Genomic DNA, 27,215 nt, shown 5'->3' with positions numbered 1-27,215 from the left:
AGACTTTTCAAATTCCTTGCCTCTTCTCTCAAAAAATTTTGATTTTCATCAAAAAATTCCTCCATTTCTACCTTAGTAGAACCTTTTGTGGGACCATAAGCACAAATAAGTCTCATTGTCCAGTTCCTCATTCTCATATTTGCCCACATCACTCTACTTGAGATTGCCTATCATTCAAGAAGATTAGCCTTTTATTTAGTGTTGAATATTATGGCTACTCCTTCTTTTCCTTGATTATCATTGCCTGAATATAACATTTTGTATTTATTGCTCAGAAAGATCTCACCAGTTTTTGTCTTTTTTTGTTTCAGTCACCCCTATTACGTCAATCTAGTACTTATCCAATTCCTCAGCTAGCTCCATTTCTTTGCCATTCAGGCTTCTTATGTGGATAGTACCGATCTTGAATTCTGGTGATGTTGAGTTGGGGCAAGTTTTAGGATTTGTTCCAGTAGCTGACTTTTTGCTGTTTGTGCTGGTTTCCTGGCGAAAACTACGGGCGCCTTGTTTAATTGGGCGACGCCCCAGCCGGCATGAAATTCTGTCATGTTGTACCATCATTTTATATTTTGGTTTAAGCCAATAAGAATATAATTTGGTCGGCTAAATCCCAAATTGTACATTGGATTGGACATTAGGTCAGAAGCCCTGGTCGGTTCTCTGCATTCCTTTGAAGGCTATGTGGGGGTCTCCTCTCAGTTATATAGCTTTGACCCTTAAGCACTTGTGCAATTTATGGATATCCTTAAAGTGGTATCTTGGTTGGGTGTGTGTACTTCTTCAGCAAGACAGGTGGACCTGTCTCCAGCTCGGATCACTTGGCTAGTTAGTGTACTTGCTGGGAACAATGGGACTTTTGTTGTAGTAAGTCAACTTTCCCATGTTCTGGTGAATGGTCAAAGGCTTGCTATGGTAGCAGTTAAATGTTTGCAGTAGCTCTAGCATCCCACTTCTGAGTACAGTCATTGCCTGCCAGATAACGAGCATCTATGTGTGGTCCTTTGGTGAGGTATACTCTGACACTGAACTCTCATCTCATTTTTGAGTATCAGTTTTTCATCTTCAAGTATACTGATGGTCCTCAAAAAACTCAACCAAGTTTAGAAACCAAAAAAAAAGTAGAAAACATCTGAACACCTGTTAATAATTTTTGTTAATTCTTAATAATAATTAATATATATTTCACAGGCAAACATCCTATTGGGAAAATGTCACTCTTTTCTTTATCGAAAAGGAATGAAAAGGACTAGGAAGATTCTCAAGATCAGTCAAAAAAAAAACTGTTCAGGAGATTTGACAAAAGAGCTTACATTCCTTAGTCAAAGCAACTTGCACTCAAAGCAGATCCTTCATACAACAACAACAGTTGGAGAAAACTAATTGTAGTAGCTCCTTCCTCCAGAAAATCTCTGGATTTATCCAGAGCAGTAATATCAGAGTGGGACTTTCTCGATATTCCTGACAGAATTTCTCCCAAAACTTCAAACATTAAAAGCAGGCCATTTCATCGCCAGTCTTTATGACTATATGACCTTAGAATGACCATATCTCTGAAGTGCCGGAGATATGGTCATTCTAAGACTGTCACAGCCATACCATCTGTGCTCAGCAGTGAGCATAAAACAAAATTCAGCATACTTGAGCATCTAAAGATTGGAAGGGTAAGAAAGAAATATTTCAAAGATCAAGTAGAGCAGAACATTCCATATCAGGAGACAAAGGACAAGTATACCACAACAACATATATTAGAAAACTACATTGAGAAGGTGAAGAAAAAGAATGTCTGGGGAGACATTAACATGAATGTTTCACCTTCTCCCAGTTACATCCCTGAAATCTGCTTCTCATTTGAGTGCATAAAAAAAAAAAAAATAAATAAATAAATAAATAATGGAATGAATGCTTGATAAATACAAAGAAATGCCCAGAACCCATTTGTAGATAAAATGGATACTTCTGTATGTTTGGTTTGATGACATTTGGTATTTTTTCTGAGGAGAAAGAGGTGGATGCTGGTCATCCATAATTCCTCAAAAAAAAAAAAAAAACTGCAGTACCAGAAAGAGTATGGATCCACAAAACATTAATAATCAATACTTTCTTACAATGGATTTTGACAAAAGTTTGATGGTCCCCTTACAGACACATAAGCCAGTGAATTTTTCATGGAACTTCATGTTATAACAATATTTATTATACACACATATTCACAAGAATATAGTAATTTTATGAAAACAAAAATTGCAAATACAATTTGGGCCTTAATTGGTATCTTATTTTATTCAACTAGCTACTAGGTGGCATCCAGCACATGGCTCAGCTCTGTAAATAAATTAACATTCTCGTTGTAGCTTCACCTTGTGATTATGCTGATGCACTGATGATGATCAGTTAGTTTCTGGTTGAAATATTTGCAATAATAAAATTACTATATTCTTGCGGATACGTGTGTATAATAAACAAGCCAATGCTGTTGCTTGCAGGAGACTTATTTGGTATGATAGACTATCCCCTATCCAGTCTTTATCATTCATAAAGACTGGATAGGGGATAGACCTGCCCATGGAAGAGTTGCCATCCTTGCGGGTGACTATATCCCATTCTAACAAGTTCCACTCATTACTAATATAGTGGCAGTTGTCATTGTCTTTCAGTAGAATCTCTTATTAAAGTATGCTTTATCTCATTCATGTTACAGATACTCGTATATACATTCCAGGATTATGTGTTAGGCATGAATTTTAAATACTGTATGCTTTACAAATAAAAAAGTTTTCTTAATAGTTTATCATTATTTAAGTTTTTTAAATTAATGGCCATAGTTACTAAAGTCATTAGAAAAAATTAACTATAGCTTTAATCCCTAAATGTAAGATATTAGGACTCTTGAAAGGAAATCTGTAAAAATAAATTTAAGTTGTAACATATAAATTTTATTTAAATTCATATTATTTATCTGAGAAAAACTGAATATGATTTTTAGAGTTTTTAGATTTTTTAATGGTATGATTTTTACATTCAAGAACTACACAAATATTCACCATCTTTAAAGAGATCAACAAACATTTGTTATGAACCAAAATATATTCAACATAAATGTTGTGCGCACACGTGACCTTCACAGCCAAATCGCAATCTTGGAGGGGGTATATTCGGGCATATGGCAAAAGGGGTGCATGGAGCAACAAAAAGTTGGGAACCACTGTTCTAGAGGATGTTCATCATGTCAGCTGATTCTTTAACGCTCTTCAGATCTGCAAAACCTGAATATAGATCCTTGTTATCATTACTATTATTAAAAGAGACTTCCAGGGAGTCAGGGACTCATTGAGGGAGGCCACATACTACATGCACCAGCTATCATACTTTTTCTTGAATTCATTCACACTGCTTGCACTCACAACATCCAATGCACCACCTTATGAGAAAAAAATCTAACCTTTACCCCCCCCCCTTCTTAGCGGAATTCATTTTAACCCTGCTTGTTCTTCAAGTTCATCTTCTACAATTTTTCTCAACCTCTTTTCAGGTATGCTTGCATAAATCTTTCCTGCAACACTTAGTAGAGAAATTTCCAATGTAATTCTCACATTCATCTTTATTTCCTTTTTTATAGATGGAAACTATAAGAGATCTACTCCAATCATCTAGAATTTGACCTTCTGACCAGACCCTCTGAAGTATTCAGTGTATCCACTGCAAAACTTTCATTACCTCCATATTTGAGCATTTCTGCTCAACTATGAGCAACCACTCCAACTGCCTTTCCATATTTGCATACCTCTAGAAAATTTTCTAATGCTGTTCTGTTACTGCTTGTTTTGTTTAACAGTCTTTCAAAGTAATTACTCCAGACACCTAGGATATTCTTATCTTCAGCTTTCATGTGACCTTTATTATATTTGATTATTTTTATAGTACTCTTTCTTCCATTTCTAAGCTTTTTCAGTAGCTTCCAGACATTTGTCACCTTCCTGATATTTATTTATTATGTTCTTACCAAAGTCTTCTCATGACATTTGCTTACCTACATTTACACATAGCTTAGTTTTCTTACATTTTTCTCTTATTCTTTTAGGGCATCTGCTGACTTGTTTGCTAAGAGCTTTCAGTGTGCTTTCATCTTTTCCAGAAGACTGCTTCTTTATCTTCTTGTTTCCACCATGGTGTTCTTATTTTTCTATCCTTGCTGACAATTTCACCTCATGCCTTCCCAGTAGAATCATTCAATGTTTTTTCAGTTTTCCACTGAGATGCTAAGGTTTGTACCTTGATTTCAAATTGTTTCATTTTTTCTCTTTAGTAATGTTTGGATAGTTGAGTCTACAGTTTTCCTGTGAAAACTGCTCAACTTTAATTCTTCTTAAAACTTTCTTACATACTGTCTATGTGATATTCATTTTTATATTACTTAAAACTAAGTGATGATCACTTTCAGATTCAAATTCTCTGTACACTCTTATATCCTGAACCAGTATCTGTACACTCTTATATCCTGAACCAGTATCAAGAATGATACTGGTTCAGTATCAGTATTACTAGTCAACAAGACTTTTCTTATTTCTTGTATCTTCCCTTCATGTAAACTTGTTCACATCTTTATGTTGGAACATGGTGTTAGTAATGACTAGTCTGTTATCTGAGCAGAAATCCAGCCAATACTTATCATTATTATTATTATTATCCTTGTCCTTTTCTCCAAATTTTCCCAAAATGTTTCTGTATGCTTGGCAGGATTCATTTCATACTCTGCTGTTTATATCTCCAACAAGGGTCACTTTTTCCATTTTCTTTATGTCAGCTGCATACTCGGATGACTCGAAAATATTCCTCCACTAAGTATGAGAAATTTTCTTTTGGATTTATTAATATATATAATCGCCGACAGACTTAAGTTTCACAGCTTAAGTCTGTCTGGCTTCTTCAGGACAAGAAATGGGTACACTAACGTTAAATGCTAAAAAAAGAATGAAGTAACAACAGTTAAATTAAAATTGAAATGACATGTAACATCTGGAGCATATAGTCTTAGTCATTGTTTGTTGATCGCGTTTGCCTTACATGAGTGCCTTCAAAAAATAAATTCTTTCCACCAAAAAATCAAGTTCATGTTAGAGTTGGAAAATAACAATCAGTTATCTTTTCTGGACACACTAATAAAAAAAAACAAGAGAATGGACAAATCAAGCTCGCAATCTACTGCAAACCTACAGACACTAGACATTATCTTCACTTTAAATCTACTCACCATCATGCACAAAAACTTAGCATTATACATATGCTTAAAAATAGAGCAACAAATATCATCACAGAAGAAAAAGATCTGCTTGATGAACTCTCACTCATATCTCAAACTATAGTCAGAAATGGTTACCCAAAAAATATAATCCAAAAGATTCTCAATAGAAACAACCCACAGCCACAACCTCCAGGCACGCAGTATACATCGTCCATTGTCATATCTTATGTCAATTTCATAAGGTATCAACAAAATCCTCAGTTTCAACAAAAATAGCAAAAATCGTGAGGTCTTTCAACATCAGGGTTGCCTTCAAACCTATTCAAACTACACGACCCATGTTAAGATCTCTTAAGGACAGTATTGCCTTCTACAAGTATGCAGGTGTATATAACATCCCATGTTCCTGTGGACTGAATTATATAGGCCAAACATCATGAAGCCTAGAAATCCAAAAAAAAAGAACATATAGGGGATGTCAACAACAACAGAACAGATACCTCAGGATTAGCCCATCATTTCTCGATTTCAAACCACTTCATCAATTGGGACAAAAGCTCCGTTCCATACATTGAAGAAGATTTCAGATGTAGAAACTTTAAAGAAGCTGCAGTGGTACTCCGGACAGGAGACAATCTCAACAGAAATCAAGGCATGATACTAAAATACATTTGGAAAAGCTTAATAAATTCACTATGTTTAGCAGAACTCAGCTTTGCGAAAAACTATAAAACGCGATCAACAAACAATGACTGAGACTCCACGTTCCATGCTCTTGATGTTACTCATCATTTCAATTTTAATTTAACTGTTGTTACTTCATTCTTTTTTTAGCATTTAACGTTAGTGTACCCATTTCTTGTCCTGAAGAAGCCAGACAGACTTAAGCTGGTGAAACTTGTCGATGATTGTGTATATTTATAAAGAACTATGGTCTACTAATAAATCCAAAAGAAAATCTCTCATACTTAGTGTAAAGGGATAACTGGTAATTAACTTAAGGAAAGTTTAAAGTTTCTTTTAATTAATATCCGTTTTATGCGTTGTAAATTCCTTAAGTTAATTACCAGTTATGTATGAGTTATAAGTATGTATGAGTACCAGTTATAAGCCTTACTACAAGAATTAGTGTAAAGGGACCAAATATTAACAGTTACAATATTCCTCCACTTCATTTTTTAGGAGAATTTTCTGTAGGATTATAAGCTAAATTCATTGTCTATTTCCCCATTTTGAAGTTTGCCATATAACTCTACTTGAAACTGCTTTTCACTCAAGAAGTTTATCTTTGTTTGATATTGAATGCTATTGCTACTCCTTCCTTTTATCATGATTGTCCAAATATTACATCCTATACTTATTATTTAGTGAAATCTCACCTGTTTTTGATCAGTAATGTCAATTATTTGAGGATAAATAATAGCTGTGCATGTGTGTGTGTGTGTGTACGCACGCACATGCACATATTTCATTTAGTTGCAAATTATCCATGGTACATGTAAAATCTGATGGTGATGCTCCCGTTTAGCAATACGTGACTTATTATAATAATTATTATTGCAGCATCCATGAAGGCATGACACTCATGTTCCACAGCCAGTCATATCAATGATGTTCAGTGTATGCACTTCTATAGCTATCTGAGGTAATGCTTTTTATGCACACTACTCTCACTGCCAAAACAACTATTTATTCCCTTCTGCCATGTTCAGAGATGGCCACTTGTCCATTCTTCCTTGTTATTCCCTTTTTTAAATGTTCTCCCCCAGTGCCGATCTGGTAAATATTTCTTAACTCCTGAGTTATCCCAATGTATCACCTCTTTTTTTTTTTTTTCTTCCTATCCACCAGTTTTCATATTAGATTGTATTTTCTAATATGTTGTATCCTTATAGCTGACATTCCTCATTCCTGATAATTGGTTTTACTTGTCTTTGAACTCCAATTCCCCCAAAAAATTGGAAAAAATCACAGTTTTGCAGAAACGATTTTTTGAACTTTGGAGAGAATTGTTTATATAAAATATTGGGTAATCAGAAAAATCAGATAATCCTGTACTGATTTTAGCTAGCACATTTCTGCTGAATCTGCAGCACATTATCTGCATTTACCCCAGAACAGAAAGAGAAGATAATGCACTCATAGAATGACATACCATATATTTAGAAAAGAGGCTCTCTCTCTCTCTCTCTCACACACACACACAGAGTAAATGTAAAGTATATCTAATGGGGAAAAAAAAAAGCACAATCATTATGCTTCTTTTTTTTTTTTCATCTGTCAGATAATGGGTTGAGTCCCCTGTAAACAAATCCTTTCCATTTGGCTATATCTTTGGCCATTTCTGTCATTTCTCTGAAGCTTGATAATTGTGACCTTTCCTTCGGAGACTAGCCAAATTATTCTCTTTTTCCTTCTTGATAGTCTTCTCCCATGATTCTGTTCAGTGCTATGTTTGGTAATCTTTGAAAAGACATTCTCTGGAGAATGAGTTCACATGTGAGAAGTTGGTAAACCAGTAGTACATCGGTTCTGTATGTATAGATAAGAGGGAATGAACTGATTGAGTTAGTTTTAAGTAGGTTTCTGGTATAGATATAGACTATATGAACACGTAGACACTAAAAAGTTTATTGATAATTTAAATAACCATATGTTTCAATCTGAAACTTACAGATCATCTTTAGTTTAACTGACAATGGGTTATATAAACGAAGAAATGAGCCACATGCTTGAGTGTTCAGTATACAGTAGATATGAAATCAATACATGTAAAAAAAAAAAAAAAAAAAAAAAAGGGGATTAATAAGGATAAGACTTGATCAAAATTTTTATAAATTTGAATCCTTTTCAAAAAAAAATTCTTAATACAGCTCCTGCAACTCCTTTACTTAAACAAGATTTCAAGAATGCAGGTCACGCTGCCGTACATCAAAAATGTCACAGACAAATTGGCTATATTGCTCTGCAAGTACAACATAAAAGTGACTTTTCTAGCTTTACAAATAATATCAAGATTCTTACATCCACTAAAACCACCACATCACCACATAAAAAAAAGCAGGTATCTATGAGATTCATTGCTTGTGTGGCATTTGTTATGTAGGCCAGACGGGAAGGAAGGTCGGGAGAGATCCGCATGTCTGAGCATGTAAATGACACGGAAAAAAAGAAAGGAGCACAAATTAGGCTTAGCATTCCACACATCCACAACTGGTCATCAAGTACTCTGGCAACAGACAAACATGTCATATATTGATAACAACTGTTTCACGGGGAAATTTAAAGAAGCTGCACAAATGCTATAGATCCCTACACAGTGCAATAAAAATCAAGGCCTGATTTTACATCAAGTGTGGTCTGCCTTCATCAAAAATTAACTGCCTTGGCCCTCAGATATAGCACACGTGAGCCAGAGAACATGGCAACAACTAGCAATGTTCCAACACACATATAGTAATGAATATATCAATTGTATTCTGGTTTCTCAATTATTTGACAGTTGTGAAGTTATAAAAAACATCTAATATGTGTAATTGTCGATAACCTTTTGTTGTGTTTAACTTTTATATACCATTACCCCAATGATGTAAGTCTTACAACAAACAAAACTTATTGGGTTTTTTACTTGTTTATTTTCAGTAAACTCTTATTATATTAATTATATTAATATGTGGTCTCAATACCGAAAACTACCTACAAAACAATTTAAATCCTTATTAGTCCCAAATTTATGGTAATGCAGGCTTTAAGATTCAAGTTGTAGAGAGTGCTTCACCACTCTTTTACAACTTGAATCTGTGAAGGTAATATGGAGGAGAGTTTATTGATAAGAAAGAAAATAGTACTTCAGTTTACTTTTACAGGAGCCCTATGTACAGGGGTTAGTTTCTTAGAAATAGGCTAATAAGTCTCTGTTATGTGCTTCTTCTTTGGCTTGAAGCTCTTCTGTTACATGATTCCTCAGATTGCATTCAGTTTTAGTTTAAAATGAAAGGGGTTGGTAGAGATGATATGCTCTATTGAAAAGCATTTTAATTTTTCTAGTTTTCTGACAAGGATGATGTTCCAAGTCATGTTATGTATTTATTGGCTAGTGAAAATATCCAATATATACAATTACACACACACATACATACAAATACATATGTTGAAGTTATCAGCACACTCGATGAAGAGTGGGAGAGTTGGATGTCTAGCAAAGCTAATTTTCCATCCTTTTCCATAGTGCACATAATTCAATGGTGTAGGATGCTGCTCTTGGTTAGCAATGAAGGAAAATCAGCTTTAGGATGTAGCTATATAGAAAAAACATCATATTGCAGAAAGAAGGCTACAACTGAGATATTTCAGATATCTGCTTCGGGGGGAGGGGTCCATAGCATCCACCTCATCTGTTTCTAAATTTTATTTTTATTACTAAAGTAGCCTAAATGTGTGATGAAAATGAACAATTAAAGTATAACAGATGGGGAAGGCTTATAGCAAATGACAACTGAAGAGTTTCAGAAATTGAACCTTAATGAATAAGGACTGAATGTCGTAACTGACCATGATATCTGTTGGCTTAAGGAGACAGGATTTTTTTTAAACCAAGAAATATGATGAATACTGTAATGTGACCACTCTAGCACCTGACTCATTTCTTCCATATATAATTCATTGTTGTTGTTATTCTGCCTTTTTTGAATTGGCAGTTACACTGATGATCTATAAATTGGTTAATAAAGTATTTGGTTATTTATATTAGTAATGAACTTTATTATGTCTACGTTTTCTTATAGTCTACATGTATGCCACAACTACCACTTAAAGCATACTTCAGTAAGATCAGGTAGAGATAATGGAGCATATTTGTCTTTGAAGGACAGAGGTAACTGTTGGATTTATTTGAACAGTGCAGTTAGTTCAGAATTTCTTAAGAATTCTGCTGATGTTTTTGAAGGCATTCTAAAATATGAAGAGAATATATTCACATAGCAAACAGGGATGGTTAATACTTTGAAATAAGTTGAAGTTTATATGAAGCAGTCAGTCATATTTTGGATCTCTTTAGTATTGATACCATTTAAGAATTTGGTGTTTTTATCATAAAAACAAGCATCCACAACAGATGTGAGCTCTATCTAATAGGGTCTTAATTATGCTCTGCTTTTGGAAAGGACGATATACTGAAGATGTATATTAATGTATACAGAATTCTGAGAATATGGGTGTATGATAAACAGTGGTATTTAGAAAACTAGTTGCACATTAGCTGCTCAAAGAAAAGAAAATGCCACAAATGTAATTCATTCTTAGAATAAATGAAGTTAATTTTTCAAAGAAATGGTTGTAGGCTTTGATTTGCATGCTTCCAAATACCAAAAATATCAACATAAGTTCACAAAGAAGGTTGTGATGGAGTGAACAGAGCTGCTTCCTGTTGTTTCCAGATAATGGCCTTTCATAATGGTAATTCCATTAACTTATTCACTGTTACAAATGAAATACCATCAGTTAACATCATCGAATTTAAATAACTGAAACTGATTGATAGTGCTATTACAACTATAATCAGTTGCTTTTGAATTCCTGTCTTTTCAGTTATTCACCAGTTATACTATTAAAAAAAAATACTTATTTACAAAATCTGCATCTGACTTAATTTAGTTCTTAGCACTGTAATATATGTTAATTGATCATTTATAAAGAATTCATATTCTTGTATATACATATAATGATCCTTGCACTCAGTGGAAAAAAACATGCTTTGTTTAAGTTGAAAAGTTACACGTGTTCAAAATTCTTTCTTTTAAGAATGTCAAATTTCTTTTATTTATTTATGTAGTTATTTATATTCTTATATATGAAACAGAAAATGTATGCTTTTATCTTATGCACACAACAGTTATCACTGTTCTGATCATACCTTAAAGCATGACTAAAAAAGAAAATTTGGGTTATGAGAATGGGTGGTGGGGATTTGTATTCTATATCTTTCAGTAGTGGAGAAAAAAATGTGCCCTTATTCTGACAATTATTTTCACAAATAATTCAATTGTGTCAATTTTTAAAGTTCTCAGAAATTATGTTGGATCCGATTATTTTTTCTTATAGAATTTTCCCATTATAAAATATCAACACAGTGTATAAACAGTTATGGGCTAGTTTGTTATCATAGTGATGAGCCATTTCATCTACATGTGCAAGTTCACTGATGCCAACTTCTGATGAGTTAGATACATAATGTTCTTTGCTTGCAGCAAACTGTTTCACAACAGGAAATAAGGAAATGTTTTTTCAATTAAAGTTGATTCTGCATGAAATTAAATACTGTACATGGTTCAGAAATGATATAGTACTTTAAACCATGCAGTTTACATGATTTAAACTCATTCCTGCAGTACAGAATTCTGCAGATATAGCATAATTATTTTTCTCTCATTTTGTTTTCTGAATTATAATATTAAATCCTAACTTTGAATGCCTAAGAAGTCTATTTTTTGTTTCTTTTCTTTTTTAATTACTTTTTTTTTTCATTTACTTTTGATACCACCTTCTGATTTTTTTTATTATTATTCAAACTTTGTTTGTAATTCTTAAATAATTAAAGATGGTCTCGTTGGTCACGCCAATAGCATATCTCTTCTCCAACTAACAGACTGTGGGCATGGCTGTTTGTGAATATCTTTAGGTGATAGATGAATTTCATCACTTGGCATGAGATTTTCGATCTACTTACTGGGTAAACTCTGAGCCATCCATATACTAATAGACCATAGGTTTATGATATAACCATTCACGTGATGCACAAATAGAAAAATAATAATGAATTATTGTTTCTCCATATTTTAAATTTCAGAAACTTTTATACTTGGACGGTTACTGATTCCAATTACACATGCATAAAAACTTGTAGAACATATTGTAGTATACTAATGAGATTAGTGGAAATTGAAAATTATGAACTAATAAAAAATCTATTTCAGAATTCTTCTCCCTACCATCCTCCTCCAAACATACATATGCACATTTGAAGACAATTTTAACATTAGTTTATAACAAATCCCTTATCACTGATCTGAGAAAATGTTTCATTTTTAATTAATCATTAAAATAATTTTAGATATTTTATTGGTTTTTCGACAGGTGTTCTTTATCATAGATGGCGAAAGTATGACGAGGCAAAAGAAGCATATCTGAAAGCTCTGGATCTGAAACCAAATATGAAAAGTGCTAGTGAAAATTTACACCTTCTTCATAAGATGCTGGGGAAAGAAAAAGAATGATGTAGCAATCAGTCAGTAAGAAGTCATAATATAGAGCATTGAGATGGCAAGTCTCAATAACAAAAGTTTTACTATGGGAAATGTTATTCATAGTAAATATCTAAAGGTGCCTTGTTCAGCTGGATAATGTTATTATGTTAAATAGAGTGAGACAAATATTTTGCTACTACCGTTCACAACTCATAACATTTGTAGCTATATTTAGTATTACATATCAGAAAAATTAATAACAAATGTTAATTTAATGCTGAAGGATGTTTACATTTCAAATATCCAGTATAAGTTACCACAGTATCTTCTGCATTTGTAGATACACGAAATGATTCTGATGTAGCATATTCTGATCTTTTGTGCATGATCATACAAAACAGCCGTGCCATGTTATAAATAGCATCTGTATAATCATTTTGATGGATATTATATATATCCTCATGTATTAATTTTATTTGCTCAGTTTAATCTTACTTTCTACCATTCTAGATTAGAAAGTTTCTGTAAATGTAAGCTTAAGGTTTCTCATATATAGCTAATTGACTACAAATTTCCATTTTTTAAAAGAACTACAAAGTATATAGCAGTGTTTTAACAGTTTATAAGAGAATGTTATATATTAGAGTTAACTTTCACTATAGCAAACTATTGAAAATTCCTAGCCAAAACTTCAGAGTATACTTTTCTAAAGGAAATTCACTATAGCCAAACCTTCCACTATACCAAACTATTTCTTTGGTCTCTACAAATTATTTACTGAGAGTGGATAACATTGTACAATGTATTCTTACTACCAGAGTTATCTTTAACATTAATAAAGCCAGTGTAATGTACATAAAGGCAGAAACATTAGGAACTACAGCGAGATTCATGATCTCTGGAGTCCCCGATTCTAAATAGGTTCAGTTATCAAATAATTAAATAACATGGGAGATTAGGATGATCAGATGTTAGGATGGGATTAGGTTGAGTTTGATATTTGGATAATAGCCAGAACATTAAATAGTCACCAACATCAGAACAGTTAGTTGGATATTAGGAAATTGCTTGTTATGCATCCTACTGTACTTTTTTTTTTTTCACTTCTAATGAATATTAACCTCTGTCCTCTCCTTTTTTTTTTTAAATTAAAGAGATTAGGATTAATACTTATTAACCCATTTAATTAATTTTTTTATTTATTTATAAGATTTACTTCATTAACTGTAACTGTTGTACATGAATTACATTTGATTTAGGCTCAAAACATTCTTGTGTTTTACTGATAACTTAATTTTATAATTTAGCACATTTTTCACTAAGATTTAATTGTTACATTTTAACTCAGAACTGTTAATAAGTACTCTTGAAGCAATCATCTATATCCTGTGGTTGAATCTTGTTATAAGAGAAAGGTATTGCAGAGTATGTGAGAATGCTATTTTGTATCAGTCGTCCATGTGATATTTTAAAACTAAGATCAATATGAATTTATATATTTTTGCTGTGAAATTTTGTAAAAAAAAACTATATAAATAGTTACAATTCAAGGATATCTTGTATGAAAATTATCATGAAATTAAAATATTTAATACTTACCAGTATTTTGAAACAAAGTAATAAGCATGTAAAAATTAATCATCTACTCATTTAACTGTTTTTTTTTTTTTTTTTTAATCATGATGTTTAGGTTACCTATTATTTGTGTTGTTTTCTTGACCATCATCACCACCACCTATAATCATCTACACATAACTAATGAAATTTTTTGAGTTGAGGTTTCCATGGTTTGAAATATCCACACTTGTCTGGTGAGCACCACTTGCAACTTATTAGAAAAAAGTATATTTATCTAATTACAGGTTTTTTACGTCTTTTGATGTACATTTTCAGATTAAAAAAAAAAATCTCCTTAATGATATCTCCACCTTGACGTGATAAGAAGGCTTGCACACACAAGTGATCTAAGAGCTTCACCAGCAGTGGCTAAGCTACTGATAGGACCTCCCTAGCTGGACAGGTCAAGAAGTAGGGGCCAGACTACGAGAGAGAGAGATATATACCCTGGTCCTCCATGTTGGGGGTTTTGTGTATGACTTGTTAGCTTACCGAGTAAAAAAATTTCTATAATGCAGATGCTTGAACTGGAAAAGGACCAAGAAAGAATAAAGGTAAACGATTAAGAATCCCAGGCATTTTAAAAGTAGCTACATGGAATGTACAGAGCATGACAACAAAGGAATTAGAAATAGTAAAACAACTAAAAACATTAATATAGCCATGATAACATAAACAAAAGAGAAATTAAAGGAAATAGGAGATATAGTTGGTTCTACTATGCTATATAGTATGGAATGGACCAACATATCAGAGCTTCTAGTGTGTGGCCATTTTAATCAACAATAAATGGAAAAACAGAATACGAAAGTACAGTTTTGTAAATGATCAAATTATAACAATTAAATTAAAAACAAATAGAAGCTACTTAAATATAATAGGAGTATATGCCCTGAAGAAGGTAGGAATGAGAATTCTAAACAGTTTTAGAGGAACTAATAAATATAATAAAAATGACTATATATTAATAGCACATTTTAATGCTGGAAATAATCCAATCCCAAATGTCTTAAGAAAATATGGAGAACTCTACATGAATAACAATAGTCAAGAACTATTAGACTTCTGTACTTCTGTACAATAATTTTAAAATAACCAATACTTTTTTCAAAAAAATATAAATAAATACACTTGGAATGGCACAGGAACAAGATCTATAATTGATTATATCATTACTAATCAGAAACTAGCTCCATGAGTGAGAGATTAACATGTTTACAGAGGAGTGAAATTTTTCAAATATTATTTAGCAGTCTCTAAAATAGAAATACTAGCAAAATGGAGAAAGGAAGTAAATAAGAAAAAACAAGAAAGAGAACAAGTATACAAAGTATATCTATTACAAGAAAAATGCTATACCAATCACAATTAACAGATTACCTAAAAGAAGTCCAAATTGGTGAAGATATAGAAGAAGAATGGAAAACTTTAATAAAGATTATCCATAAAGCAACTTTTGAAGTACTTGGAAAGAAAAATAAAATATTAAAAAGAAAAATATTAAAAATCTGGAACACAGATATAGAAAATGCCATAAAAGAAAAACAAATGGCATGCAAATCACTTCTTCAAAAACATACAAAGGCAACAGAAGAAACATACAAAAACAAAAGAAATATACCTAAAACCATAGAACAGAAAGCTAATGAAGACAGTCCAGAGATGTATTAATAAAAAAGAAGACATACATGCAAGACAAGATATAGCCCACAAAATATTAAGGAAATTAAACAATGAAGCACAAATTGATATAATACAAGAGAAACAATGAATAGAACATTATAAGAATTTTCGGTATGACCCAAATTTAATAGCAGAAAATAATAATGAAGAAATCAGTATTGATATATAGAACCAATAAAATTGGAAGAACTAAAAGAAGCAATAAAGGTATCAAAAAATAGAAAATCAACTGGATTAGATGGCATAAATACAGACCTTTGGAAATATGGTGGAGAATATTTATATCACAGATTCTTAAACTTAATAAATAACTGTTGGAGGAAATGTAAAGTTTCATCAGATTGGTTATAAGCTAAGGTTATATCTATATTTAAGAAAGGAGACAGAGATGATTGTGGAAATTACAGAGGAATAAGTTTGTTAAATACAGATTACAAAATTTAAAGTAAAATCCTGAATAAAATATAATAAAATATTGCAAACAATCTATCTCAGAAGAACATATGGTTTCAGACATGGAAGATCATGTATAGACAATATTTGGGTTAAAACAAATTATTGGAAAAAAAATGAGAATTGAATTTAGAGACTCATATGGCATTTATACATTACAAGAAAGCTTTTGATAGAGAAAAGCCATGGAATATAATGAAAAAAACAAGGATATCCATTACATTTGGTACAAATGTAATGGATATCCTTATATAAATTATACAAAGTTTATATAAAGATACAAAAATAGAGTTACAGTTAGGTAATCAATTGACAGAAGAGATTGAAATAAATCAGGGTATCAGACAGGGATGTAGCTTATCTCCAACTCTATTCAATATATATATATAGATCAGATTATTAAAATATGGAAAACAACAATAAAACAAATTATCCATTGGTTAATTTGTTTTATTGTTAGTAGTGGGTAGTAGTGGGCAGTAGATGGCATTGGTGTAGTTGCAGTTGGTGGAAAGGGGTGGAGACAGAGTTATAGAGTAGCTGCCCTCCACAATGAGTCCTTGGACTCCCTGGAGGTATCACGTAATAATAATAATAATAAAAAACAAAAGTTGTGCCATTTAAAGGTCGAGATCATGTTAGATCAAAAATAGTTACAGGAAATAAAATAAAGCAGATGACAGAGTTTAATTATTTATCCTGCATAATAACATATCTAAAAGATGAAGATATAGATGAAAAAATAAAGAAATTTCATAAAATCGTGGAACAATTAAAAGGATACAGAATAAAAAAAAAACAAGACAAGAAACTCAACTAAAATTTTATAACGTAATGGCCACTCTCACTCTACTATATGGTTCAAAAAATTTGACCATTAAAAAGAAAGATGAAAGTAAAATACAAGCTGCAGAGATGAGATTTGTAAGAGCAATTAAAGGATGAACAAAATTAGACCATATAAGAAATAAAGACATCAGAAAAGAATTAGATATTTACAATGTAAATGAAAAGATCGAGGAATATAGGAATATAGAGAGAAATGGAAAGAACATCTATTTAGAATGGAAAGATATTGCTGCCAAAAGAGGTGGATAGATATAGACCAAAGGGAAAGATAGAGAGAGAGAGAGAGAGAGAGAGAGGAAGACCATTGAAGCTGGAACTGGCAAATGTCTAATCCTTGAATTGAAGAAGGAAAAAAAAAAAAAAAAACTATTAACAGAGAGAGTGAGTCTAAATTAATAACTGTTAGATGTTGAATTCAACAACTACAGGTTTAACAGATTTAAAAAGGTTCTTGAAATGATACAATATCAAATCCAATGCTGATAAAAACCAAAATCTCATATTAAATAAGCTTATCACCTTTAGTCAGCATATATCCAAAACCTGCATATTAATGAATAAACAATGAGGAAAGTTGCTCAACACATTATAACAGTGAGCTATGTATCTAACATCTCAATCCTATATTCACCATCTTGGTTATGTTCATCCCATATATAATGGTTATTAATTAAGAAATCTTTCTTCCATTAATACCTTCTTTTTTATCCATTGTACAAAACTTGGAATTAAATAAATATTTTTCTTTCTAATAAGTTATAAATAAACTTGGAATCACAAACTCCCTAAATGAAACAGTTATTTACTATAGAGAAAAATGCAAAAAACACATACTGAGAATGAATAGAAGCAGAATACCTAAACAAATTCTAAATTATCACCCAAAAGGTACTTGATGCAGAGGAAGACCCTTAAAAAGATGGAATTGATCCAGAACAGACACTTGGCCTATAAGCCTGGAAGAAGAAGAAGATATATATATATATATATACAGTGTGCTTGCCAGATAAAATAAGTAATGAAATTTTTATTATTGAATTGTAACATAAAATGCACTAATAACTTAGTGTATTTTATATGTAAGAAAATGAAATACAGTGAAGCAGTTTTTCACATAGGTATTAATATAATAAATATAGATGCTCACAATATATATTATATATATATAAATACATATAACTAATTATACAAAAGATTGTTTTCTTCATATCACAGTAATATGCCCATACATTTATTTTAAAAAAACATTAAGAAATATTTTTTGTATTTAGATAATAATAAAGTAATACTTAAAATAACAAAGATAACAGATGCATTCTACTGCATTATTGCTCACAAGATGCTCCATAAAATAGTATAGTTTTCTTCTAGCATCTATTAGTACATAAGTAATATTACTGAAGTGTTATAAATATTGTATATAAATATACATATATAAAATAAATGTTATATTTAGTATACATATAAAACAATTAAAATCATGAATCGCACTGGTATTGGAAGTATTGAACATACCAATGACTAGGTGAGTGCTGCTGTTTAACTACTGTTGTTTTTGAAAGCCTTATATATGGAAAATTCAAATGAAAATGAACTGCAGAAATTATCTGGGGAAGAACCATTACCTGTATTTAGAAGTAATGTCCTTGTAGACATGCTTAGAAATATTTCAGCAGCTGACTTAGTATTTCCACCTCCTGCATTTCATCTGATTAAAAACATTGACTATTCATGTACTTCAATACATGAAATTCATAAAGTAAAAAATCAGACAATAAGAAGGGTACTTCAGAACCTTCCAGCCAAATTCACAAGTTGTTGAAACGTTATGCCTATTGTATATTGGTACAAGTTGTTGTGGAATAACATCACTGTCAGGAGACCTGGCTTCTTATTTCTGCTGCTTCTATCTCCTAACATATTGGTACAAGTTGTTGTGGAATAACATCACTGTCAGGAGACCTGGCTTCTTATTTCTGCTGCTTCTATCTCCTAACATACCCATATCAGTGCCATAACTAGCTTTTCATGGACCCTGTGCAAGATTTTATTTTTACCCCCCCCCCTTTTTTTTTTGTGTGTGTTTAAAAAAAAAAAAATGATAGAAATAGATAATTTTTAAATTTAACCAAAAATGTTACAGAATAGGCCCCCACTGGCAGCAAAATTTGAAAATGAAAATATAATACTGATTTTTTTTTTTTTGATACTCCATTTCAGGTCCCCTTTGTCCTGGGTCCTGTGCCTGTGCACCCATTGCACCTGCCTAGTTATGGTACTGCCAAGGACTGTGAACTGTTTCACTTCAAAATATAGAGGATGACTCATTCTCATTTGACCCTTCCTTGCAAAGAGTATTGTGTTAACAGTGAATAATTCCTTCATTCATTTTTCTGTGAATTTTTCTATTTTAATTTATTTCAGAATAGATTTTCAGTTTTCATTCATCCTGCCACTAAGCACATACTACATGTAGGTTCTGAAATTATTTGGAAAGCATTATACTAAAAATGTCAGTTTAATAGAGGCCTACTAAAAATACACATTTATCTTTCTGATAGGAGATAAAGCTAATGTGCATCATGATATGCTAATAATAGTACAATGGTTGTCTGCATACTGTGATTAAATGGAATCAAAAAAAAAAAAAAAAAAAAGTGGTAAGTGAATTTCATAATCAGTTCCCCCTATAAAGTTATCTGAATGTTGTTTTATATTGCTATTATAAAGATACAGTATACAGATGTTGTTCTAATAAAGAATATGTAAAACATGCTTCCATGACCTTTCCTTTTTCAAGAAAATATGTATATTAAAATAAACACAAAGGAGTCACCATAGCTCATTTAGTATCAATTATGCTCTTCATTTGGAAAGACCTGAGTTTGAATCCTGTCCGGGATGTGGCATTTATCAGAGCATTCAGCTGAATGTGAGGTATCATATAGATACTGCATGGCTTTCCATCCTGCAAAATAGGCAAATGGACCAGCAGAACACAATTTGTGGATAATGCAGATAGGAAAGTGACTTAGCTATAACAGGCCTAACATAAAAGAGAAGATGGGATGGGAAATAAATATAACTGTAAATAATTACACTTTAACTTGAAAATGTAACAAAATAATTAAATGTAAAATGTGTTTTTGTGTGTGTGTGAAAACTTGCTCAAATGAAATAATGTCTATTACTTGATGAGTATGTAATTTTCTGTGGTTTAGCAGTTTTGTAGAAAATTTTCAATATTAAGACCACATGTTTTTAGACATAACGAATTTAATAAAATAGACAATATAAGCCTACAAGCTTTGCAAGTCATTGGACTTACATCATCAGGGTACTACCAAAAGACTAGAAACAATTTTTTACACATAGGATGTGTTATCATAACTTCAGAATTGGTACATACAAACAAGTAACCAGAATAAAAAAACATTAAATTAATTACTATATATGCATTGGAACAAGATTTTAAGAATGCAATCACACTACCTTACATCAAGAATATTACAAAGTTGCAATGTTGTTCCATGATCAAAGTGGCTTTCTTGTTATTTTATAAAATCTCCAGGTTTTTACACCCATCAAAACCCTCCATATCATCCCATGAAAAAACCAGGAGTTTATGAGATTCATTAGCCTTGTGACAGTTGCTATGTAGGCCAGGCAGGAAGGTCACATCTGAACATGTAAAAGACATTGAAAAAAGATAAAATAAATCAGGTTTAGCATCCCATACAACTAATGCACATATTGATCATATCATAATTATTTCACAAAAAACCTCAAGGAAGCCTCTAAAATGCTGCAGATTCTCACACAACGTAACAGAAATAGAAATGAAGGCTTAATCCTACACCCTGTTTGGTCTGCTTTCATTAAAAATCTAACTACCATGGACTTAGGATACAACACAACTATGTTACAGAATAACTAGCATATAAAGTAATTAATTTAACATTTTTTATTCTGGTTACTTGTTTGTATGTACCAATTGTGAAGTTCTGACAACATCTGCTATATGTAATTAATCATATATGGTTTTTTTTTTTTTTTGATATAACTTCTGTTAGTATCCCTTGCAATGTAAATTCTATGACTTACAAAACTTGCAGCATTATATTATTCTATTAAACTTGGTATATTCTAAAAACATGTAGTCTCAATACCAAAAATTTTATACAGAACTACAGCATCCATTACATTTTAATTTAAAAAACAAAAATTATACTAAAAAATTTAAATGAAAAAAAAAAGTTTTTCTGTGAGATAGATGAGTGTTCCCTATAAGAAAAAGCCAGTTTTATTGGATGATTACTTCGTTGTTTATGTAAGTTGCTCCACTTATATTTGAAGGACAAAAATCAAAATCAGGGAACTTTTCTACTCACTTTGTTGTTTCTGTTGGTGTGCAAGAAACAATAATGTCCTTCACAGTTGACCATGACATATTAAATCAGTGTGTAATACCACCCACACATTCACCTTTTTCAGCATTATTCAGTAATGCAAAGTTTTGTATTCAAATTCATAAACATTTTAGGTTTTGTTTTTGTTTGAAACAGATTGATAAGCATCACTTTTCCTTTCTTGTGAAGACATAACTAGGTAAGTAGTTCCATTTCCTCAAATTAAGTTGAATCACCAAAGCTTGCTTTTAAGGATAAAAACATTTCCAGTGGTCTGAAATTCACAAAACTTGCACATCTTTTCTCAATGCTCTGAATGCATTCAGAGCATTGAGAAAAGATGTGCAAGTGCTCTGAATGCATTCTCTTTACTTCAGTTTGTCATGTTAAAACATGTGACCATAAAATGTTTTTATTATTTTCTCACAAATCATTTCTGATGACATAGCTATATCTCTTCATATCTGCAAACCACCTTCAGAAGTTTCTTTTCACTAACAAATATTTATTTCCTTAGCTCAACCACTTTTATAGAAATTTCATACATGTCTCTTTTACTCTGCTAGTACAGCCTATGAACTGGGAGTGTTATGTGCAACATGTGACCATAGAATTTTATTTTACCTTTTTTTTTTTTTCTTTTGATAATACTGCTGCACAATATATGTTATATCATATGAGGCTAGATGAAAAACTGAGGATTTGTTCTTTCTATCTGACTAATCAGAACTAGAAAACAATATCTAACTAATATATAAATAAAAAGTGGCTCAAATTTGGTGAGCATGAAAAAAATGTTGAGTTCTTTTTAATATTTATTTTATATAAGGTGTGATATCCTACAGGTTAATTGCTTTATTTCCATGTACATCTTGTTGCTGATAGGTGGCATAAGAATGAAATTGTTATACTCATTTCAGCTACAATATAAAAATAAATAAATAAAATAATTCCTATGCCAAGAAATTCAGCGAAGTAGATTTCACTATGATTTTATTTTAATGCATGCAAAAGAAAAATCATAGGAAATGGTATTACATTAAGTGAATGCATACTATATTATACAATGTTATGGTAATAGATTAACATCCCCTATGACAGAACTATGATTGATATTTAGGTAATAGCATGTTTCATTTGTCAAATTCCCAACTGGGACAGGTTGAAAACCCATAGTGTATTATACTGTGGGTAGGCCAAGAATTAGATACTGAACCTGTCCCAAAGACCAAACATTTTGTGCTATTTAAGAATCCTGGTTAAGCAAAGTTATAGTAAGGCTACACTGGGTGATGCAGTCATCTACCATCTAGTTTTCTCAACAATAAATTGAATTGATTGAATCCTCTACCTCAGCTGTTGAAGCCAAAGTTTGCTTGTAGAATGATAAATAAAATTATATGATAACAATACCATAATTTCCAGAACGAGAAGATATCCTACCACACTAGTCCTCTGGAATAGGTATGAAAAGAAATCAAAATTCTGAAGATAGCCCCACCTTCCCAGCACTTCAACCAGAGAATTTCATGTTATGGTAGATAGACAATTGTTAGCATTTTTACATGTAGTATTTTAAACTTCAAAATATCAAACAAAATCCTTTTTATATTTTCATTCCAGATTTAGCATTATTTCATTGATAAATTATGAATTAGAAAGTGACAAATTTTCATTTAAACCAGTAGTGTTGGTAATTTAAATTCATGGCAGGCATTAGTTATGTAGACACTTTCCAGTATTGAGACCTTATGTTTAAGATTTAATAAAACTAATCAAATATAACCCTATAAGTTGTCAGACTTATATTATCAGGAGTATTTGCAAAATTTGTACAAAAAAGAGACTAAAAACAATTAATTACAGATATTAGATGTTATCAGAACTTCATAATTGGTACATATAAATAACCAGAATAATAAACATTAAATTAAATAGGCTTTATTAAAACATTATAAGGTAGAGCATACAACATGTTCAGTACATCAATTAACAGGAATAAAGAACTGCGCTACAAACAGTTAATGTGGTGTAGATTTGCAGAAAAACTATAAAAGTTGCCAAATTCATCTCGGGGATTAGAAAGTTACTTTACATAAAAGCCAAAGCGGTGTGTAGATTTTACAGAAAACTATAAAGGTTTCCAAGATTAAGAAAGCTCTTGCAGTTTGATTTCTCAACTAGTCAACATTTGTGTTATGTAATATGCATATAAGTTAGCACTTGCCATAAAAACTTAACAGCTAATATTCTCTGATTCATATTGGTGCATGGATGATGAAGTCATCTACCATCCAGTGTTCTCAACAACCTTAATAAATTTCCAAAGTAGGAAAAGGTTTTGCAATCATGCATGTGTGCACATATACACAGAGTATTGAAATAAGTATTGGGACCTCTCCTGAACATACTGGCATGTATATCCCACTCATTATATGTGGCCTGTACTACTGCTATAAAAGACATGAAGACCTTACGAACTTTGAAAGAGGTGCTTTTTCATGATATATATATGTATATCAAGTGGACTATCAGTTCAGGACGTTGATAAAAGACTACACACCCAGAATCAACCCATAAGCTATGTTATCAGCTAATGAAAATGTGTGAAGAAATCTTGGGAGCAAAAAACTATCATTCAAAAGTATTAACCTTCTTTGATACAATAATTTTTACTTTGGAAATGAGTAAGAGACTCAGTTGAACAGCAGTATTGCATTAAAACAGTATGTAAGCAAATCTATTATTGCTGCTTTCAGTCTCATGTGCTATATGTATAACAAAGCGATATCCAGACAGCATGCTGAATGCAGATGATTATAATCATCTGCATTACAATGTATGTGCAGTTTCTCCCTGCTCTTTAATTTTTAAATGAGTTTGAAGGATAAACATATGAGTCCAGCTGATTCATCTTAATGAAAAGTTCTTATAAAGGTTCCTTACATTCTAGACAGGAGGAGGACAAATGCCACATTGTTTTCATGACCTCACTATAAAAGCACTGTTGTGTGATATGAAGTACATCATCCTTTCCTTTAGTGTTACACGGCGATCAGCATTCATTTTAGACAAATTATGTACTCTACAACCGTGTTATAAATGACTATTTTATTTTCCAGATGTTTCGACCTTCATATTAAGGTCATCATCTGGAGTATACACATATACAAAGACAAGCTGAATTACATTTCATAGTATGCTAAAGAGGCAATAATTTGATCAACTGTTATTCTACTGGCATGACCTCTAGAGAAAATAAAATAAAAATAAAATTAATTAACAAAAAACTACATCAAAGCTATATTCTATTTTTAAGATAACATCAGAGAAACATTCTTTTATATAGAGAGTTTTATTACAGTAACAATAATGTCCTAATTTAACATGGCAATTGTTATATTAGATTTCAGATTACCCATGGTCCTATTTAGAGTTAACTCTTAGGGAGAAAGGTTAAGTGGGTAGAATATGTGCCTTCCATATTCTTGGGATTTTTAGACCATCATTATTGTTAAGATTAGGATGGTTGATAAGAATCTCACAGGCTTCCTTAAATTTACGTTTATATGTTTTGGTGTGATGTAAACAACAGCTGCTTTTCCAGTCAATTTTATCTAAAGTGTTCAGGACATGATCAGAAAGGCCAGCTTGACTATAGTTATTATATTTAATGTGTCGTTTATGTTATTTTTGTCTGATAGGAATTGTGCGTCCTGTTTCCCCTATATAGGGTAGATTACAGGTGCAATAAATACGGTATACTCCAGGGTGGGCCAGCAGAGGGAGTGGATCTTTTGATGACTCGAGTAAGCTCTTTAATTTTGCAGGAGGTTTAAAGGTGGCTTTAAGGTTGTATTTTTGTAGTATTCTGTTTATTTTATCTGATGTCCCTTTAATGTATGGAATGGTTACAGTTTTATTGTTATCTAGTTTATCATGTTTGTTTTTAATTGAGGTCTTGTAGAGAATTTTATTGATAGTATTTTGGCTGTAACCATTTTTCTAGAAAAGTATTGCTGATAACTTGAAATTCATCTTTAAGTGCTTGTTCATTGGAGCAAATCTTCAAAGCCCTGTTTTTAGAGTAGTAATGACACCTAGTTTTTGTGTTGGGTGGTGGTAGGAGTTTGTGTATATATTGGCCAGTATGTGTCAGTTTCTGGTAAACAGTGAAGGAAAGACTGCCAGAAGGAAGACGTGTGATATGTGTATCTAGAAATGAAAGTGTGTTGTGCTTTTCAATCTCAATTGTGAACTGTATGCATTTGTGGTGTTTGTTTAGTTGGCTGAGGAAAGTTTCTAATGTCTGGCAGCCATGGGACCCAGGTAGCGAAAACATTACTCTGAGCACAGATCCAGGCTACTCAAAAAAAAGTGGCTTTTGCTCAAAACTAGGTACAAAATTTAAAATCTGAACTTTCAAGTTACTTGAATGCAGATATTTGGGTCATCCTCGAGAGGATTACGAACAACTCGGCTAACCATATGCTTCAAAGAAAGAAAGAAAATCTCATATCCAAATTTCTTAGACTAAAAGATCGACAATATTCGGAAAACCAACGGACATATTTGAATTTCTTTGCAGTGAATGAAAACAATCGACCACAAGCCAGTGATGATGAGAACCAACCAGAAGCAAGGAACAACAGGAGCCACCAATAGCCTTCAGGTAATAGTCACATAAGATGATTTTTCATCTTTCGGTGTGAAAGATGATTTTTTTTCTTCTGCAAATCGGATCTTTTCTCACGAATTTTTTCGTCTAGTCTGGTTAAAAGATCAGAATAATATTCCCCGGTTATTGTTTTACCCTTTTCAAGATAATTAATAAACAAAATACCTTTAGCATCCCAAAACACCAATGCCACGACCTTTCTTGCTGATGGAATTTTGTCTTCTTTGGCACTGAACAACCGGATTCTGTCCACCATTTTGACTGCTGTTTGGATTCTGGTGTATAATAGTGAACCCAAGTCTCATCCGTAGTAATAAATCGACGCACAAAATCAGTTTTATTCTTGTTAAAACACTCCAAGCACTGTTCAGAGATTTTCATGTGAGTGTGTTTTTTTTTTATCTGCTGTAAGCAAGAGCAGCACCCATCTTGCGCAAAGATTTTTCATTTACAATTCTTCATGCAAAATATATCGTACATGTTCTTTTGAAATGCCTATAGTCTCAGCAATTTCACACACTTTTACCTCGCCGGTCATCCAATACCATATCATGCACTCAATTAATGATTTCTCGTGGTGTTTGGACGTCCTTCACATGGATCATCTTCAAGGCTACATTTAAACTCGGTAGCCCATTTCTTAATTATCAAAAACAAAGGAGAAGAGTGTCCATAAACTTTTATGAACTTTGAATGAATTTTTTTTGCCATTAAACCTTCTTTTACGAAGAATTTTTAACTGCAGGATACTCAATTTTATCCATTTCAAGGGATACAGACAACACTTTTGCTTCAGACAGCTGCATAAAATAAACTACTTGATAGAATGATTTGCAATTTCACATGGATGCTTATGACAGATGTACCAACTTAGGGGAAAAAAATCTTGCTGCTGGTGTTGCCATCTATGGGCAAGGCTGAGAACTTTTCAGACCACCCTCGTCATTATACCATACTACTCAAATCCAGTTGTAGCTGTCACATTATTAAGCTGTTATTTGAACAATTATATACTATATAATAATTTTTATTAACATTTATTACA

General features: G+C 32.0%; 1 protein-coding gene across 2 annotated transcripts in view; it reads left to right on the top strand.

The window, feature by feature from the left end:
* The window catches only part of Tmtc4 (Transmembrane O-mannosyltransferase targeting cadherins 4), a 390,299-nt gene extending 376,265 nt beyond the window's left edge, over positions 1–14,034 (top strand). For both annotated transcript variants that reach the window (XM_090402208.1, XM_090402207.1), the window contains exon 17: positions 12,372–14,034. In XM_090402208.1, the coding sequence (XP_090258334.1) occupies positions 12,372–12,511 (140 nt within the window). In that variant the 3' untranslated portion in view covers positions 12,512–14,034. The remainder of the gene's footprint in view (positions 1–12,371) is intronic.
* Positions 14,035–27,215: the final 13,181 nt, after the last annotated feature.

This window comes from Typopeltis vanoorti, chromosome 12 (genome assembly GCF_054136105.1).
Source record: "Typopeltis vanoorti isolate ZY-2024b chromosome 12, IOZ_Tvanoo_1.0, whole genome shotgun sequence".
Taxonomy (NCBI): Eukaryota; Metazoa; Arthropoda; class Arachnida; order Uropygi; family Thelyphonidae; genus Typopeltis; species Typopeltis vanoorti.
This window is presented reverse-complemented; position numbering and strand designations above follow the sequence as displayed.